The 18,344-nt window shown below is 48.0% G+C and overlaps 1 protein-coding gene and 1 long non-coding RNA gene across 14 annotated transcripts in view; one reads left to right on the top strand and one right to left on the bottom strand.

The window, feature by feature from the left end:
• The window catches only part of LOC123795649 (uncharacterized), an 18,854-nt gene extending 12,479 nt beyond the window's left edge, over nt 1-6,375 (top strand). For 12 of the 13 annotated variants that reach the window (XR_015722376.1, XR_015722380.1, XR_015722368.1 and 9 more), the window contains 2 exons: nt 3,559-3,607; nt 6,076-6,375. This is a non-coding gene — a long non-coding RNA (uncharacterized LOC123795649). The remainder of the gene's footprint in view (nt 1-3,558; nt 3,608-6,075) is intronic. The other variant, XR_015722378.1, reaches the window with a different exon arrangement.
• The window catches only part of SNAP29 (synaptosome associated protein 29), a 24,752-nt gene continuing 12,449 nt past the window's right edge, over nt 6,042-18,344 (bottom strand). The window contains exons 3-5 of the mRNA XM_045802543.2: nt 16,370-16,455; nt 13,818-13,916; nt 6,042-9,288 (exon numbers count right to left, since the gene is read on the bottom strand). Of these exons, the coding sequence (XP_045658499.1) occupies nt 9,131-9,288; nt 13,818-13,916; nt 16,370-16,455 (343 nt within the window). The 3' untranslated portion in view covers nt 6,042-9,130. The remainder of the gene's footprint in view (nt 9,289-13,817; nt 13,917-16,369; nt 16,456-18,344) is intronic.

Here is an 18,344-nt window from a genome sequence, read left to right on the forward strand (position 1 = left end):
ATCAGGACCTGAGCCTAAACCAAGAGTCAGATGCTTAACCGAGCCACCCAGGCGCCCTTGAGGGAGGAAGTAGCTAATAATTGCTTTTCACCGTCTTCTCATCTCTGTAAGGATAAAATCTCATTTTAACGATGTGGGCAGAAGACAGGAGACTTCAATCCCAAGTCCCCCTTCCTTAATACAAGACTAAAATCTGAAAAGCTGCTATAAAATCATTAATATTTTTTTTCATGTCAGTTCCCGTGTCCACATTCTTATTTCCTACACATTATAATAGTGGTTCCTCTGAGCATCTTTGCTTCTGAAAATGAAGACTTTGGTGGTTGTTGTTGTTGTTGAAGATCTTATTTATTTATTTGAGAGAGAGTGAGAAAGAGAGGGGGAGGGAGAGTGAGCGAGCAGTGGGGAGGAGCAGAGGGAGACAGACAAGCAGACTCCATGCCCAGCACGGAGCTGAAGCCAGAGTAGGGGCCCGATCCCAAAACCCTGAGATCATGACCTGAGCTGAAATCAAGAGTCGGATGCTTAACTGACTGAGCCACCCAGGCGCCCCAACTTTGTTTTAAACTTTTGTTTAAACTCCCAGATCACCTAGGATCCTCCCACTCCATTCCTCATGCAAAGCCTGTTCAAAAAGCAGTCAAAACTCAGGGCGCCTGGGTGGCCCAGTCAGTTAAGCATCTGACTCTTGATTTGCCTTAGGTCATGATCTCCGGGTCACAGGATCAAGCAGGAGTGGGGAGTCTGCTTGTCTCGCTCTCCCTCTGTCCCTCCCCCCCGCAACATGAGCAAAGGCTCTCTCTTTCTCTCTCTAAAATAAATAAATCTTAAAAAAAAAAAAAAGGTAGTCACAACTTAGGTCAGTCTAACCTTCCTGGGGTTAGGTAATCAGATCGATTGGTCTAAACCTGCAACACTAGAGTGACTCAAGGATCTTACAAAAGTATACTCACCATCCATCATGGTATAACCATCTTAGCCAGGCAAGCTTTCTGTTGCAACAATTAGAAACTCTGATTCAAAATAGTTGAAGCTACTAGTAAGGGCATTTGTCATTTCCCATAACACAGTCTGTAGTAGGGCAGCTCAAGATGCAGGATCTCTAGACCCTAGGTCTGCTTCTCTGTGATTTTCTTGGTTCTAACCACGTTCAGATTTTGGCTTCATTCTCTCGCTGGTATCTAGATGTCCGCAAGCACCCCAGGCCTCACATCCATGACAATGCCCAGTGGAAGAAGGACTGTTATTTTTGTGTGTCCCTTTTTGAGAGCAAAGCGCACTTCCTCAAGAAACCTTCCAAGAGATTCCCCTTCCCATCTCTACCCCATCGGGTCACATGTCCATTCCTAAAGCAAGCACCAGCAAGAATGGGGCAAGCCATGCCTGACTTAGACCGAGCAAAACTGTGGCTTTGTCTTCAGGAAGAAAAAAAAAATGATCCTGGGAGCCATTCAAGCAAATGTGGACTACAATTCAGAAAAAGCAGCCCTTTCTAAGATCCTGAGATAACGGACATTTACATGTGAATAAACTCAGCACACGTGATGTGCTAAGCATCTCCTGGGAGCTGGGATTGGGGATGCGAAGGCGAATACTGCATGGCTCTGTCTGGTGGTGCTCAGTCTGAGGAAGGAATCAGAGCTAAGCCATCATCAGATTTTAAACTGGTTCCTCAATAGCATTCCTACAGAGAGAGAACGGGGTTTTCAGTTACGATGAGAATTTCACTTTCCGCCCGAGTTTTATAGAGATATAATTGACATATAACATTGTATTAGCTTTAAGTGTACATGATTACATACATGTATATGTTGCAAAATGGCTACCACAGTAAGTTAACATCCATCACCTCACAGAGTTATTTTTCTCGTGATTTCAAACATACAATATTGTTAACATAGTCCCCACGTTGTACCTGACATCCCCAGAACTTATTTACCTTACAACTAGAAGCTCGTATCTTTTGACCACCTTCACTCATTTCACCCATCCCCCACCCCCTCCTCTAGCAACCCCCAAACTGTTCTCTGTGTCTCTGTGGGTCTTTTTTAGATTTCATGCATAAGTGAGGTCATACAATATTTGTCTTTCTCTGATTTGTTTCACTTAGCATAATGGCCTCAACACCCATCCATGTTATTACAAATGGCAGGATTTCCTTCTTTTTCTTGGCTGAATACTATTCCATCCCATATGTGTGTATACACACACACACACCCCATATTTTCTTTATCCATTCATCCCATCAGTGGACACTTAGGTTCTTTCCATGTCTTGACTGTTGTAAGTAAAGCTGCTATGAACATGGGGATGCAGATATTCTTCTGAGACAGTGATTTCATTTCCTTTGGATAAATACCCAGAAGTGGAATCGCTAGATCACATGGTAGTCCTATTTTTCATTTTTGAGGAATCTCCATACTGTTTTCCATAGTGGCTGCACCAATTTACCTTCCCACCGACAGTGCAGAAGCGTTCCTTTTTCTCCACATCCTCCCCAACACGAGCTTTTTTTTTTTTTTTTAGATTTTTATTTATTTGAGAGAGAGAGAGCACAAGTAGGAAGAAGGGGAAGAGAGAGAAGCAGGCTCTCCGCTGAGCAGGGAGCCTGATGCAGGGCTCAATCTCAGAGCCCTGAGACCATGACCTGAGCCAAAGGCGGACTCTTAACCGACTGAGCCACCCAGGTGCCCCTAACACCTGCTTTCTCTTGTCTTTTTGATAATACCCATTCTAACAGGTATGAGGTGCTATCTACCTCATTGGAGTTTTGATTTGTATTTTGCACTACTTCTTGGCCAAGAATTTCACTTTCTTGCTCTCTCTCCCTGCCTTCTTTCCTACCTTTTTTTCTTCTTTTTGAAACCATCCACTTAATAAAAACCTACTGAGTGCCTCCTCTGTGCCAGGCACAATGCTCTAGAGTCCCATCTTCAAAGAGCTTACATTCTATCTTAAATGGTTTGACGGTTATATTTCTCACTGTAAATGAATAATTATGGACTTCCCTCTCATTTTAAAATGGTTTATGGGGGGGCCTGGGTGGCACAGCGGTTAAGCGTCTGCCTCTGGCTCACGCTTCAGCTCAGGGCGTGATCCTGGCGTTACGGGATCGAGGCCCACATCAGGCTCCTCCGCTATGAGCCTGCTTCTTCCTCTCCCACTCCCCCTGCTTGTGTTCCCTCTCTCACTGGCTGTCTCTATCTCTGTCGAATAAATAAAATCTTTAAAAAATAATAAAATAAAATGGTTTATGATTTGGGTTAGCATCTGCAGGAAACGAGCCACCTCTGGGCCTCTGGACTCAGGGACCGCCATATTTGGTGCCATGGAGGTTTGTCACGTGCTGCCTCAGCTGGCCAACTGGCGTCCCTCAATGACACTTCTGTCATAACCACAATGGGAGCCAACAGAGGGTTTTTTAAGTGGTGGAATGACATGATCAGCATTAGCCTATCTCTGGAAACAGAAACTTGAAAACAAAACACATTTAAAAAAAAAGTTGAATCAACCCACAGCAGAACTTGGATTTTAAGTTAATTTCTAACTGGTCCATAGGCGCTGTTGGTCTCAAAGGTTCATCTCCAGCCTTGGGTGCCTCTGTCAGGTAAGCAGTTTCCTGCACATCCGTAATGACTTGCTTTGCTCCCTGCCCTGAGCCTACTTTCGAGTTGAGTCCTGCCTAGGCGTTGGGTCATTCTTCAGGGAGAATTTAAAGTGGAAAGTTCAAATCATCCTGGCTTCCAGGTTTCCTCTGAGCTGAGCTCCAGTTCTAGCACCCAGACTTCTGCCTCGTGACCCTGGTCAAGGAACCAGACCCTTGCCTTAGGCCTCAGGCCAATCTCCCCCTTTGCAGTCTCTTCACTTCATAGCCCTTATAATCTGGGTTCCCCCCAAGCCACTCCACTGAAACCCCCCTTCTGCCTAATGTTCGTTCTTCCCTACAGTATTTGAGAACACTGATCACTCCCTCCTTGGAATGCTGCCTCTGCTTTCTGATTGCTCTTCTCTTCCGACCTTTTGAGCTGGGTTCTTCTCGAGGCTTCTGGCCTTTAGTGTCTGTTTCCAGGATTCAGTTGTAGCTCCCTCTCGCTCTCCTGGGGCACTCTCCTTCACCTGCTCGGCTTTAATCACCACCTGTAATCTGACAATTCCCAGATCCTTTCCGCCTCTCCCCCAAGTCTCCGACCTGCATGGTGAATTCCAGTATACTAATTGTTTTCTTACTTGTGTATCATCTTCTCTCCCATGAGAATGTGAGTTCCCTGAGAATAGGGATTTTGACCTGTTTTGTGCACAACTATTGATCCAGCACCTGCATTGTCTGGATGTCCCCAAACTCTTCAAATTCATTTTCCTCTGCCCATAACCCCAATACTTGCCTGTGTTTTTGTATTCCTTAAAACTGTCTGCTACTAGTTCCTGTGGTCAGAAACCTGAGTGTTATCTCCAATGCCTCCCACACTGGCAATCCCATCACTAAAGCCTGCCCTGCTTAAGGCTCTCTGGGGCCCACGCCCCTCCTCCCTCCCTGTCACACTCTAGTGTGGGTCCCTTCTTCAGCTCCTGCCTGAACCATTACAGAGTTCTTCTCTTTAGCCTGTTCCCAGCTTGTTCTCCTCACTGACCTAAGGGTGATTTCCCCCTTGAAATATACGTATTGGTTTGCTTTTCCCACAAAATTGGGACCATAGTGCATGATCAACTTTATGTCCATTCTTTCCCCATAATGTAAAACTTGCAAGCATCATTCTATATGCTCTGGAAACTTTCCATAACTGCAACTGTCTACCGTCACTGGGGGTGAGCCACAATTTATTCTATCATTTCCTTAGTGAGGTGGTTTCCAGGCCTTTTTGCTCTTATAAATAATGCTGCGATTCATCTTTATGGTCCTTTCAAAATGCAAATCTGGTCGTATCACTCTCTTACTTAGAATCTGATGTCAGTCTCTCCCTGTCGTGGAAGGTCAGTGTTCTCTGACTCCTTGATATGGCCCAGAAGGCCTTACATCTGGACCTGCCTACCTCCCTCATGTCCTTGCCCACCCACAACCCAAACTTAAGCCGTTCCTCTACTTGCAGCTCCCAGATGTGAGCCACCTGGATTTTTTGCTTTTGCTTCTTTCTACGTAACATCTCTTCCTTGTCTTCCCAGAAAAGTCTGCTGCTCTGTTCAGACCCTCAGCATTCCTTATCTATGATGCCCAGAGATGATATCCGCTAAGCCAGAGTGGCCTTTGGGATCCAGGCAGCCAGTCCACTGACAGATAAGATTCTCAAGATGGTCTAGTCCAGGCTCCAGGTGCCTCCTCAGAGCTTTCAGATCTAGAAGCAATTCCTACGTCTGTGGTCAGATGTGAAGGTGGAGGCAAGAGAGTGGAGCCAAGGCGAGGCTGGCCTGCTCTCCTTTCTTGGTGAACGACGGTGTTTAGAGGGGCCATGAGCCCTGATAGGATCCACTTGCAGAATACAGTGGCCAGCTATCCTTCATCCTCCCATCCCTAGGAGTACCTCGTGGCAGTCAATGGGATGGCCAACTATTACGGCCCCTCGGTCAAGTGCAGTCCACCATGTTTTGTACCTCCCATGAACTAAGTAGTTTTTACATATTTTTAAGTGATTGAAAAAAAATCAAAATAATCAGATTTTTGTGACATGTGAAAATATATAAAATTTAAATTTCAGTGTCCATAAATGAAGCTTTATGGGAACATCGTCACTCTCATTTATATGTTGTCTTTGGCTGCTTCTCCACTATGATGGAGGAGCTGAGTAGTTGTGACAGACAGGCCCGCGAGCCTAAAACACTGGCTCTCTGGCCCTTTACTGTTTGCCGAGCCCTTACCTAGACAGTGCTGCAGTGTGGTCAGGGAGGTAGGAGACAGATCGGAAGAGCACTCTGAAAGATGAAATGAGGGGGTTTCAAGAAGGAAGCTTGTTCATAGGGCTCAATGGGGCAGCGAGGCCCAACTATATGAAGGCTCAACATGGAGGAGCCCCTCCACCCGCTCTTTGAAAATGACTACGTGGGAGACAGAATCTGATTAAAAAAACTTCACATTTTATTTTACAGAATATGGTCACTTGTTGAGTTGAAGGCATGGAGCTTAAGAGCTGTTCTGATACAGACTCTGAACAAAACGCCTCCCCTCCACCCCCCGAGCACTTTTAATGACTGGCTCATCGTTCTGTACACAAGACATTTCATTATCAACCCTGAAGATGCCAACAACGGTGGTAACTTACAAATTCTGAGAAAAGGCCTATATAGGCAAAGTGTAAGAGCTTTTGTTTTTGTTTTTGACTAAATCGGTGTAGTGTACCCTTAAAATGACATATTCACAAACAGAAATTAGAAAAAGAGAAATTAAAATGCACTTAGAATTTTTTTCTTGCCACCTGAGTTAAATTCAGGTTTCCTTTCCTACAGAATGCAAAAAAGACAAGGCAACTCCACTGGCGGTACGTTACAGATCACTAGATGTTAGAAACAGTTTCCTCTGAAGGAAAATGCAGTTTTTAAAAGTTAGTAGCACACTTCACATAGAACCAACCTAAAGTTAGAAAAGCCACTTTTTTGAAGGCACAGTGTGTTTCCAGCTCGACTGTGGAAATAAAAACCTGTCTTATAGACCCCATCTGGCAAGAAGGGCGAGTTCACTGGTCTTGTCCGTGGTATCAAAGCCCACCCACAGCCAACTCCAGCCCGGGTACCTCTGAGTGTCTCCAGGAGATAGGTATGTCTAGTCTAGAGGACAGAATGTTTTCGTTTGATCGTAATCATCATGTGCAAAGATTCTGGAGGCTCCAGTTTTCCCTTTGCTCTCTGAAAATGCAAAGAGCTTTGCTTTATAAAGTAGAATCAACAACTGGTCCTTCATGGGCATGGGGGCGGGAGGGAAGACCCAGCAGAAGCAGCTCCTGGCCAGCATGTAGCTTGGAGACAGTTCCTCGGTCAGGGCCTTTGTGCAAGAGGGTCTAAACGAGAGTGAATAAAACACATGTGTCCAGTGTCAGAAGACACATTTCTAGAAGACGCTGTGCTTCCCTTCTCTAGGCTTGGGGGGAGAAAGAAAAAGGAGGGGCAACTGGCTTCAGTGATCTAACAAAAGATAGGGAAGGGGTATGATATCCCGTGCTACTTTGCTTCAAGTCTGCGAAATCACTAATCTCGTGATGCAAATGGGAGGCTGTGGAAGAGAATGCCTGGCAGTGGCCTTTACATGTATAATTTGTTTGAAAAAAATAAGTTTACATCTGAGGTATAATGATCTCTATGAGCCCCTGCCTGATGATGACCAACAGAAACAGCTATCACGACATACATGGAAGGTGTCAGAAAAAACTAAAAACAATTAGTGGAGTGGAAATGTACACACAGGCTGCTCTGTGTTCTGGCTTCCTGCCGAAAGCCCCCCGAACTCATTTTGTTTGGGCTAGGTATAGGTTTAAAATTTTTCCTTTGTACCAGTTAATCAAGAGAATAGTCATGATGAGCTCATCTGATAAACGAATGCCTAATCTGACTACCTCTAACTGTGTTCTCACGTACTGGGATATTCGTAATGACATCCATGAGGCTGGAACATGATAGAAAGCTGTACTTGCCGATGGAAGCTGTATTTTGAGGAATGTCATGCATCACGGAACAGAACTTCTACAAATGAATTGCTACGTAAATACTGATGCATTGTTGTAGCACTTCGGCGACTTCCTTTCCTTTAAGGGACTTTGTTTATAAGCTACAGATCCAAAGTGGTGAAGGTCACACAGACAGCACCATGTGTAATGGTGAAACGCACTGTTGTTTTACATTTTCTGACCTAACCCATCTTATTAAAATTTCAACCGCCTTCAAAATATTGTAATTTGCTTTTTAAAAAGACAAGGGTCTTGTGGCTTTGATGATTCTGCTGGAGGTACCAACATAAAGACGTTAATCTCGTTACAGAAATCAATTTTAATGAATGTCACTTTACAAAGAATCACTAAAAAGCATCCATTAAAATTGATTTCTGTAACGAGATTAACGTCTTTGTGTAGAACAAGCTGGGCCAGTTAAAATGATAATGTCTGGGTTTTTTTTTTTGAGACAAGTTGTTGTAGACAAGTCAGCATCATTTGTGGCATTCCAGTCGTCCAACTGGGGTGGCCGAGAACAAAGAGATGAGTCGAGTCATCTTGGTCAAGAAAGTCAAGAAAAATGGGTGGGAATCCTAGACAGATGGGGAGACCCCAGGCACTGAACAAACACTGCCATCCCTGAGGCTGGGTCAAGGTGCTCCCCAAAGGGGAGCAACACAGACTGGAGGCACTGTCTGTATGATGCTTCATTCCCACAAACTGTAGAGGGGGCCCCCCTGAATCAGCCAGCTGGGCAGCCTTGAGACAGTGGCGCGTCTATCCCTAACCTTGGACTGCGACCTAGAGGTGTGAATGCATGAGGAAGCAGGGCTCACCCAATTCCCTGCACATTTCCAGGCATCACGGTGAGCGGTGCTGATCTGAACCCCTCCTACTAAAACGCATGCCAAGGATGGAGGTCAGGAGGGAAGAGGTGACATCTGTCAACCAAAGAGCAAATGCTGACACTTTCTGTTGCTCAACACTGATCCCTTTCCAGGGTGTTGAGAGAATCACAGGGTGAACCTAACACTGATCCTTTTCTAGAGTTTGAGAATTGCAAATGTGCTCAGTGTGTATGTGTGGGGGTGGTGGTGACTGGTAAGCCAAGGTGTGGGAAGGACCACTCCCCACAAACACAGAGATTGGTGGTTCCAGGATTGAAATTCTGCCCACATCTTTCCGTATGCTTATGAAAGTGAGAAGCGCAACTGTTCCTCTCACGCCGGCACGCTCATCAAAGGCCCAAGATATCCAGGGCCAGGCTACTGCGCTCACACTAAAACCCTAAGCACTCAGTTCAGAGAATGGAGAGGTGATGGCTCGAAAAAAAGTGTGACACACACTTCTCATAACGACATCTCCTAGGACCCGCTCTGTAATTATAACGTTTGCAAACACATATTACGTTACACACTAAAACAATATAAATGAAATCTCGGGGAGTTTAAAAGATGATCGTTGGGCTCTTTTCATCACAATGGAGTGGAGAGCCTTCTCTGTGTTTAAAGTTGCCTAACTTTTCTTTCTGTGCTCTTTATATTGACATCTAACTTGTCCACTTTGGTTGTGAGGCGGTCAAGAATGTCATCTTGCTCCTCGATTTCCATCTGCATCCCCAGGGCTATGTCCTTCAGCCGGCCTAGTCCCATAGATAGTTCATCTGTGGGAGAGGGAAAGGACATACAGGGCTGAGTGAAGTCACAGCATCGGGGCCGCGGCTTGTTCCGTGCCCGCTGCTCAGCAACATTCATATCACTGAGTCCTCTTTCTCATAAAACTCCATGGCTTTGTTACGTTTTCCGAAACACGTGCAAGTAAAAAGAAAACCCGCTGACTCCATATAAAGTAATAAGTGCTTCGTGTGAAAGCCACTCCTCCCCCAGATGTCCGCCAACAATAACCACTGTTAATACAGTGGTGTTTGTCCTTCCTGTGCTTTAAAAAATGCATATAGATCTACATAATTTTTCAGCTGCCTCTGAACATTCTAGTAGGTTGCAGCATGTTGCAAGATCAATTAGTACCCGAGGAAAGAGGAGGGGCCTGGAAAACACATTCCCTCCCCAGACCACAAGGTGAGTGGGACAAGTATGCAGGTAACCAACAGCCACCCGCTGGCCTGCCCTTCAGGAGCAAAAACCCCACGTAAGTGGGTAGGATGCAACAGTGCCGGCTTTCCTTCCGTCCACCTCCAGCTTCCTAAAGCTAGATCAAGCACAGATTTGGAGTAGCAAGCGTGAGGATCCCTATTTGGAAACACATCTGGGAGACACACCCGGGAAGCCCCTGTCCAAAGGGAGCCCCCACACCCGGGCTGCTCCTGCCTCAGGCTCCCCCCTGGAGAAGGCTGCATCCCACCCCTCCTTCCTCTCTGTAGGTGGCAAGAGAAATGGGTGCTTTGCCACCTGGAGTGCTCTCCCAGAAAACACATGGACTACAGATGTTCCCACCGAACCCAAATGCTGTGAGGTCCTGTCACCTATATTACAATAATTTACGTTTTCCTACGTCAATTCATTCATTGCTACCACTTCTCAGATCCATGAACAACACATCAATGCTGCAAATGTCCTGGGGTAGGACATAACCTGAATCTGGCCCGCACCGTTTCCCTTGCCTGCCAGGAAGAAGCTGGGTACAGAGATCCCTGCGGTCCAGGGTCCCTTCAGAGATGCTGTCTGGGGCGAGCCCCATGGGGACTGTGGAACACACAACTTTTGGCAAAGGTTCGGCTCTAGCAATAGGTTACATCACTACTGCCGACATTCAGGTTCACACGTGAGGAGTGAGAGTCCCACTTCCATGCAGGACAAGTGCAGTACAGGGAGGAACCCGGGTCAGCCTCACGGGGTCTGAGTTCAAATTCTGGCCCCTCTCCTGATCCAGGCTCCCAGATCACAGCTGAGGGGCACTCCCTTTGAGAGGAAGGCCCCGGGGAGCAGCCCTGCCACACCTAGCCACTCTGGGGCTGGCTTCCTGCTGAACTCATTCTAGTTCCCTCCCTAGGCTTTCCCACTCTTTGTAATAAATATTTTCCCTTTGTTTCGAAAAGTTTGAAAAATCAGCATCACCTCCGTTTTTAGGAAGGATAACGTCTGAAAGGACGTGGTCAGTCTTAGCGGTAGTGAAGGGCACACCAGGCAGAGGTGACATAAAGAGAACTAGGGTCAATGGGGGAAGAGACATGCTGGAGGCACTCTGGGGTCCCCTGATGGGGCTGCGCCAACTGCAGAGGCGAGGCTTGACTTAACCGATGCTGCCACGGTGAACTCAGGTAGTAAAGCCTCTTCCCAGGCTTCAAGACAGCGTGTGTGTGCGTGCGTGTGTGTGCGTGTACATATGTATGCACATGTACACAGCGGGAATGGGGGGCATGCCCAGAGCTGCCTTCTGCCCTTTCACTAGGAGCAGCAGGCCAAGAAAGAGCCAGAGGGAAGAGAAGAGGAGGTGCTTCATAAGCCTTCTTGCAGCTGAATTAAAGATAAAACATTAAGTAAAGAAAGGTCAGAATACACAAATACTTGGCACTAGCCCCACAGATCTAAGCAGAACCAAGTCTGCTTTTTAAAAGTTGTCTTCAGCTCTATGCTTCTTGAATTTACTGACACCTGTGACCTTGCATTCCATGGAGAGTAAAGTCTGTGAGGTCACGCCAGGCCTCAAGGAGTGCTCTGGCAGTTGGGACAGAAAAGGACAAGCAATATACCGAGATTTAAATTTATACCGGTATAAATAATCTCGGTATAAATTTATACCGAGATTAAAAAAAGAAAAGTGTGATAAAGTAAAGCCACCAGACAAGGAAGCTGCCATCAGAGGGAGACCTGCACTACTCCCTGAGATAAAGGAAGGGGTGGGAGGTGCGGGGAGTGTGGTAAGAAGGAAGGAGCAAACTTGTGAAGGGCAGCTTGGCACAGCCTGTGTCAGTGGGCCCCATGGCTCCAGAGTGCCACCCCGGCCCTTCTCAGCATGCCCCACTGCATCCTGCTGGAACCTGCCTGCCCAGGCTGTACGTACCATGCCAACCACACCACCTGAGCCTCCAGGGGTGGGCTGTATTTACCCTTTCTCCCCACCTCACTCCGAACTCCAGACCCCTCCATAGGTCTCCCCACTCCCTCTCTCTCCAGCTGGCACCAGTGACAACATTTGGGTAGGGAAACCTTCAGTGGGGACGCTTTCAAGTCCCTTCGTGTGTCTCTGGAGTGGTTACATCTCCGCAGATGTATCTTCTGCCTGAGGCCTTTGGCTCTGGACGGCAGAGTCCAGAGGACCCACTAAAGGGGTGGCTGCCTGGAGCTTCCCTGGGCTCTGAAGGCAAAGGGCAGGCGGGGTTTGGGGTGGAAGCCTGCCTGGGTGGCAGAGTGTGGAGATGGGCCCTCTCCCCTGCTGCCGGGAGGCACTGGCCATGCAGGCCTAGTGCGACATTCACACGGAGGGCCGCAGTGGTGAGCTGCGGGGTGGGCAGATTACGGTTTTCATTTGTTCTTGCTTATATCTATTCTCTCCAATTGACGTCTTATTTCTACGGAGATCTCTCTTAATGCTCAGAAGGAGAATTCTTTTCCTTAATTCCATTTCTAGTAATCTAGCTACAAAATGCGGCCAAAGATTTGCTCACAGGAATGACCAAGGGATTATGTGCAGGAGCGAACAATGGGAATAACCTAAGTGTCCAAGAGCAGGGGGTGGGACTGCTAAGTGGTGCTTTTCAAAGAAATCTGGAGAGAAAAGAAGTTTGGGGAAGTGTTCGAAATATCAATACAAAGGCAGGACACATACCGAATGACACTGTACATCTGACACGGCGCATCCACGTGTGTACAGATGTACGTGAAAAACAGAAGGAATGACACCACATCAGTGGCTACTGCTGGACAGTAGGATTCCAGGCGTTTCTTTCCTCGTGGCATTTACCTAACTTCATCATTTCCTACGATGAATCTAAATACTCAGGCACAAAGGCTAAATGTTGTTAAAAAGAAAGAGTATGGATCTGCCCGACGGGCCATCATGTATCCGCTCCGGGCTGCTGGAATGGCCACTGCTCTGGGCGAGCCAGGGAAGGGGCCCCCAGGGTCCCTCCTGCAGGGGGAGAGGAGGGGGAAGACTGCGCACCGACGCTCAGTGAGCGTCACCACGGGCCTCGGTTTGGGCTCCAACTAGATACCTTTAGAGCAGGCGGAGATTTTACTTTGGGTCTCACCCACTTTGCCATCTCCCAACAGGGCTGGGGGACTGACGGCGACCCAGGTAACCATGAGGGAGGCTCCTGTTCTCGGGGTGAAGGTCAGAGGAGGCAGCACATTGAGACGCCACCTAGAACGAACTCGTGGAGCCGCTCACGCGCCTGCTCCTGCTGCCCACACATTCCCCCACTTGAACTTCAAGTAACTAGCTTCTCTCCCTCTGTTTAAGAACGAATCACAGAGTGCTTGCCTGCTAGGCCGGGGTACAGTGGTGACAAAACTGAAATAGTCCTGTGTTCCCTGGAATTTACAGTGTGGTCAGAAGACACCAGATAAGCCAGCAGGTACGTGACTCCAACAGGGCGCAGCGCCTTCAAGCCTGGCCTGCAGCAGGAGGAGCCAGCCTTCAAACAGCGGGGAGGAAGGACACTCCGGGCAGAGGTGGGCAGGGGCGGGAAAGCACTCGGAGCCACAAATGACAAGGGCAGGAGGGGTGGACGGGCAGGCGGGGCCAGAGGCTGAGCAAGGGACCTGGAATACAAGGAACCCAGCTATGCGGCCCGTGTCCGCTGCAGTGGGCACGTGAGTGGCCAGCTCTTACCAGGTCAGGTGGTTCCCTATGGGATGTATGGGGTTTGCTCATCTAACCCTCTCTCCCATCCTCAGAGGCAGGTTCTGTTCCTGTGCCCCATTCACAGAGAGATGATGACGGGGCTCTCAATGCCGCACCGTGCGGACTCTCAGGGACTCCTGGTCCCTGCTCTGTCACAGCCCAGATCAGAGGTGGGGATGGACAGAAGTGGACAGACTCCAGAGAGAGAAGGGTGAGACAGCCATGACCATGCTGGATTTGACATGTGGGGAGGGAGAGGCAGACACCACGGTTTGGTCCCGAGAAACTGCTGGCTACTGGGGTACTGGTTGGGCCCAGTGTGGGCTGTGAGGAACACAAGCGTCCTGGGTAGGTGACCTGCAGAGGCTGGCGTAGCTTCAGTCTTACCTAGATTACTGTCGATCTTCTGGTGACAGGCTCGAAGGTGTGGGTTCTTGGGGTAAGCCTCGGTACTCACGGCAGGACCGGCCCCTCCAGCGATGGGGTCTGAGTTTGGAAAAAAACACCAGGAGAATGGTTGGCTGATGTCTCTCGAAATGCTGCTTCACAAAATTTATCTTAATCCGGAAAATGGGGGGGGAAGGAATGAGGCGGTGAACTGGGAGGCCATCCAAAGAGACGAGTGCAGGGACAGCTGATGTGCAGGAGGGAGGAGCACTGGGCAGGCTTGGCGGGGAGGGAGAGGGGATCAAAGACCCTCAACCCGAGGGTCACCCAGTCAGACCCTGGCCACGCGCTAGGGAAAGAGACTCATAGAGACTCATATGAGAAATGATATGGGAGCAGAACTACAATGAGGCACCCCACACGGGGTCGTGGACAAGGTCTACAAGGCAAGGTTTAAAAAACAAAATAGCTATTCATGTTTCAAAAAAAAAAAACAAACAAGGAGGATCTGAGGTTTTTGTTTGTTTTTCCATACTACATATTTTTAAAATTTAAATTCAATTAATTAACATGTAACGTATTATTTTGTTTCAGGGGTACAGGTCTGTGATTCATCAGTCTTATGTAATACCCAGTGCTCATTACAACACATGCCTTCCCCAAGGTCCCTCACCCAGTGACCCCATCCCTCCACCCCTCTCTACCCTCCAGCAATCCTCAGTTTATTTCCTGAGATTAAGAGTCTCTTATGGTTTGTCTTCCTCTCTGGTTTTGTCTTGTTTTCCTCTCTTCCCCTGTGATCCTCTGCCTTGTTTCTTAAATTCCACATATCGGTGAGATCAGATGATAATTGTCTTTTTATAGAAAGCAAAAAACTAATTAAATGATCGCTGACATTAAAATAGAAGTGCCTACATCGTATTCAGTCATTTTTCTAAATGTACACTCTAGTTCTTTCAAAGTGAAAGAACCTAACTCTTCCCTAAAAAGGTTTCAAGTGACAGAAGCTAATAAATGAATTTTTATTGATTATAAAAAAATAAAAAATCAAAATCAAAATTGCTGTTATGGAAACAGAATCGTGGATGACTTTCTCTTCTTCTAGAAATGTATTTCTATGCTGTCTTTCTGCTTCAGATACAAACAAGGAAACAATAAATGCTAAATAATGCACACTCGCCCCAAATCTTCCTTGAACTGCAGTTTCTAAATGCACACAGAAAAGCCCTATCATCCCGGTTTCTGTCTTCTGGGGGAACTTCTCTTTCCAGATTTGGTGTATTTCCTCCGGCACAACCTACTGAAGCCATTTCACACACACAGTGTCGATTTTTTTTTTTTAAAGGCTCTTCAGTTACTACACACTGTGCAGATTACAACTTCCTTTAGTGCTTTAAAATTATGTCTTTTGGGTGCAGGCCTCCTACTCTACTTCCTGAGGCTACGCTGGGCTTGGCTTTCTGTGGGCCTCATGTATTTTAGTTTTCTCTCATTTCCTACCACGGCCTTCGTCTTTCCAGACTGAACTGAGGTGATCTCCATCTTTCCTGACCCCTGGCTCTTCCTCCGGCAGCCTCTCCTTAGCTGGGTCAACCACGAGAGTGGCAGGTTCCGGAGCGTCCAGGGCACAGCTGGCTTTCCTTGAAGGGAGCACAGGAAGCATTCGGTTCCTGGCACCATCCAACGTGCCTGGCCTTCCAGGGGTCTGCAGGGACTCCCAGGAGGCCGAAATTCCTTTCCAGATAAGGGGTGTTTCTGGGCCTATCGCTTGGTAATAAGAGGATGACAGGACACCACACACAATGGACCCTGCACACCTTGTTCACGCTGCTGCTTCTCCACCCCCTCAGGCTTTGGGGCTACACGGGTCTCCCACTGCTGTGCAGCAATTATACCAAGACTTATCCTTCTGTTTCGGGGCTCAGGAATCCAGGATGGTTGCACCGGGCTACAGTCGAGGCGTCAACAGGGCTGTGCTGGAGGCTTTTGGGGAGAATCTGATTCCCAGCCTTTTCCCGCTTGACAGGTTGCCTGCGTTCCTCAGCAGGTGGTCCCTGCCTGCAGTTCCCAAGCCAGCAGCGGCACCCTCCGGTGTTTGACCAACTCCCCTCTGCCTCCCTTTCCACTTATAAAGGGGCCTTTGTGATGACACTGGGCCCAGCCGGTTAACTCCGGAGAATTTCCCATCTCAGGGTCTGCGGGTTAGCTACTGTACTTCCCCTTTTGCCACAGAACCCAATACATTCACTGGGTCTGGGGGATGACAGGTTATTTTGGGGAGGCTCTACCCCTTACCCCTTTCCTGCAGTTGTCTTCTCACTGCTAGAAGAGTTCAGAGCTACACGGTGGCAGGAGTCATGGTGGGCAGGCTCATTTTCAATGGGACACAGGCCCCCACTTCCTTATTCCATCCTCCACGGGGTGAGGGAAGAGCCATGCCATGACACACACACTTCCAAGTCCCTGGGAGTGGCACTGGGTCCCTGACACCCCGTCTGCCCCAGAGCCAACGCCGGAATCCAAGTGTGGCCGAGCACAGGTCCCCAACTGACCTGAGTCATTCAGCTTCCTGAGGTTCGGGTGGCTGGCCTGGTACTGTGCCTCCTGTGCTTTGCTGGTACTTATGGCTTCTTTCAATCTTTGGATAGAAGTCAAGAAAAGACAACATTTAGGAAGAGAAAATACCGATGACGATGCAGTCTTTTCAAGCAATGCCTGTGTGCGAAAAGCAAGCACCTCCTCTGACCAAAGCAGCGAGACCCATCCACAGCTCCTGGGAGACTGCCTGCAGCACAGCGAACGTCTGAGACACCTGCTTTAGAAGAACAGCCTCTGGTTAGGTTCCTCCTTCAGGAACACGAGAATCCCAGGACCGGGGAAGAGAAGCACGTGAAAGGACCAAATGGGGACTTCAGACTGGTCAGCAAACCGTGGCCCAAGGGCCAAATCCAGCCCACCACCTCATTTTTACAGCCCCAAGCAGAGAACTGCCTTTACAGGTGACCAGTGGCAACTGACTGGATGATAGGGACACTAACTTTGAACCTCCATTAATCATTTCTTTCTTCTTATTAGGAGACCTATGTTACAAAAAGTGAACTCAATTGTTCCTCTTTTCACTTTTTTAATGTCATCATTAAAAATTTGTTTTTTTTCTTGTTACATAAGTCCCTATCAAGTATCTTTGATTTTGCTTCCTGGCCCACAAAGCTTAGTCTGCCCACTCCTGCTATAGACAGGGACTTCTCTAGGTAACTCAGGAGATCCTCAGATTGTGCCTGACACTCCACACGCTCCTGCGGGCATGGCAGAGGCTCCCCCTCCCCAGAAGCTGGGCCTCCCTCACGGTCTGCTCTTCTCTACCCTGCTGCCCGGAGCCCTGGCCACTTCATTGGCCAAGCTGGAAACCAATCATTCTCCAGGTATGCCCCCTCTCTGCACAGCTCCACTCCCAGCACGCCATGCAAACGTCCTCTCTATGCCCCCACACATCCCCAGAATCCGGCCCCTCTTTCTGCCTTGCCTCTTTATCCTTTTTTTTTTTTTTTAAAGATTTTATTTATTTATTTGACAGAGATAGAGACAGCTAGCGAGAGAGGGAACACAAGCAGGGGGAGTGGGAGAGGAAGAAGCAGGCTCATAGCAGAGGAGCCCGATGTGGGGCTCGATCCCAGATTGCCAGGATCACGCCCTGAGCCGAAGGCAGACGCTTAACCGCTGTGCCGCCCAGGCGCCCCTTGCCTCTTTATCCTAACATGGATGAGCCCCTGCCCTTCCAATCCTTCCCCAAAGATGCCGGGCATCTTTCTAACATACCCTGCAGGAACCTCTCTGATTAAAGTCCTTATCTATTTTTTTATTTTTTGAAAGATTTATTTATGGGGCGCCTGGGTGGCTCAGTTGGTTGGGCATCTGCCTTCGGCTCAGGTCATGACCCCGGGGTCCTGGGATCAAGCCCTGTGTCAGGCTCCCTGCTCATCGGGGAGCCTGCTTCTCCCTCTGCCTCTCTCTCTCTTCTCAAGTAAAAAAAAAAAAAAAAAGAAAAAGAAAAAGAAAAAAAAAGACAAGCAATAACAATTTAAAAAAGAAAAAAAAGAAAGATTTATTTTTTTATTTTAGAGAAAGACAATGTGCACACGCAAGAGTGCAAGTGGGGGGAGGGGCAGAGGGAGAGAATCTTCAGAGCCTGATATGGGGCTCCAATCCATATCCCATGAGCTCATGACCTGAGATGAAACCAAGAGTCAGATGTTGAACCGACTGAGCCACCAGGCACCCCACTCTGGTTAAAGTCCTTTTTTTTTTTTTTAAAGAATTTTATTTATTATTTATTTGAGAGAAAGGGAGAGAGCAAGAGAGAGAGCACAAGCAGGGGTGGTGGGAGGTAGAGGGAGAAACCCCTACTGAGCAGGGAGGCCAAAGTGGGCCTGATCCCAGGACCCCGGGATCATGACCTGAGCTGAAGGCAGACAACCAACTGAGCTACCCAGGCGCCCCGGGTTAAAGTCTTTAATGGCTCCCCACTGA

This window comes from Ursus americanus, chromosome 30, assembly GCF_024610735.1.
Source record: "Ursus americanus isolate L20-20 chromosome 30, mUrsAme1.1.p, whole genome shotgun sequence".
NCBI lineage: Eukaryota > Metazoa > Chordata > Mammalia > Carnivora > Ursidae > Ursus > Ursus americanus.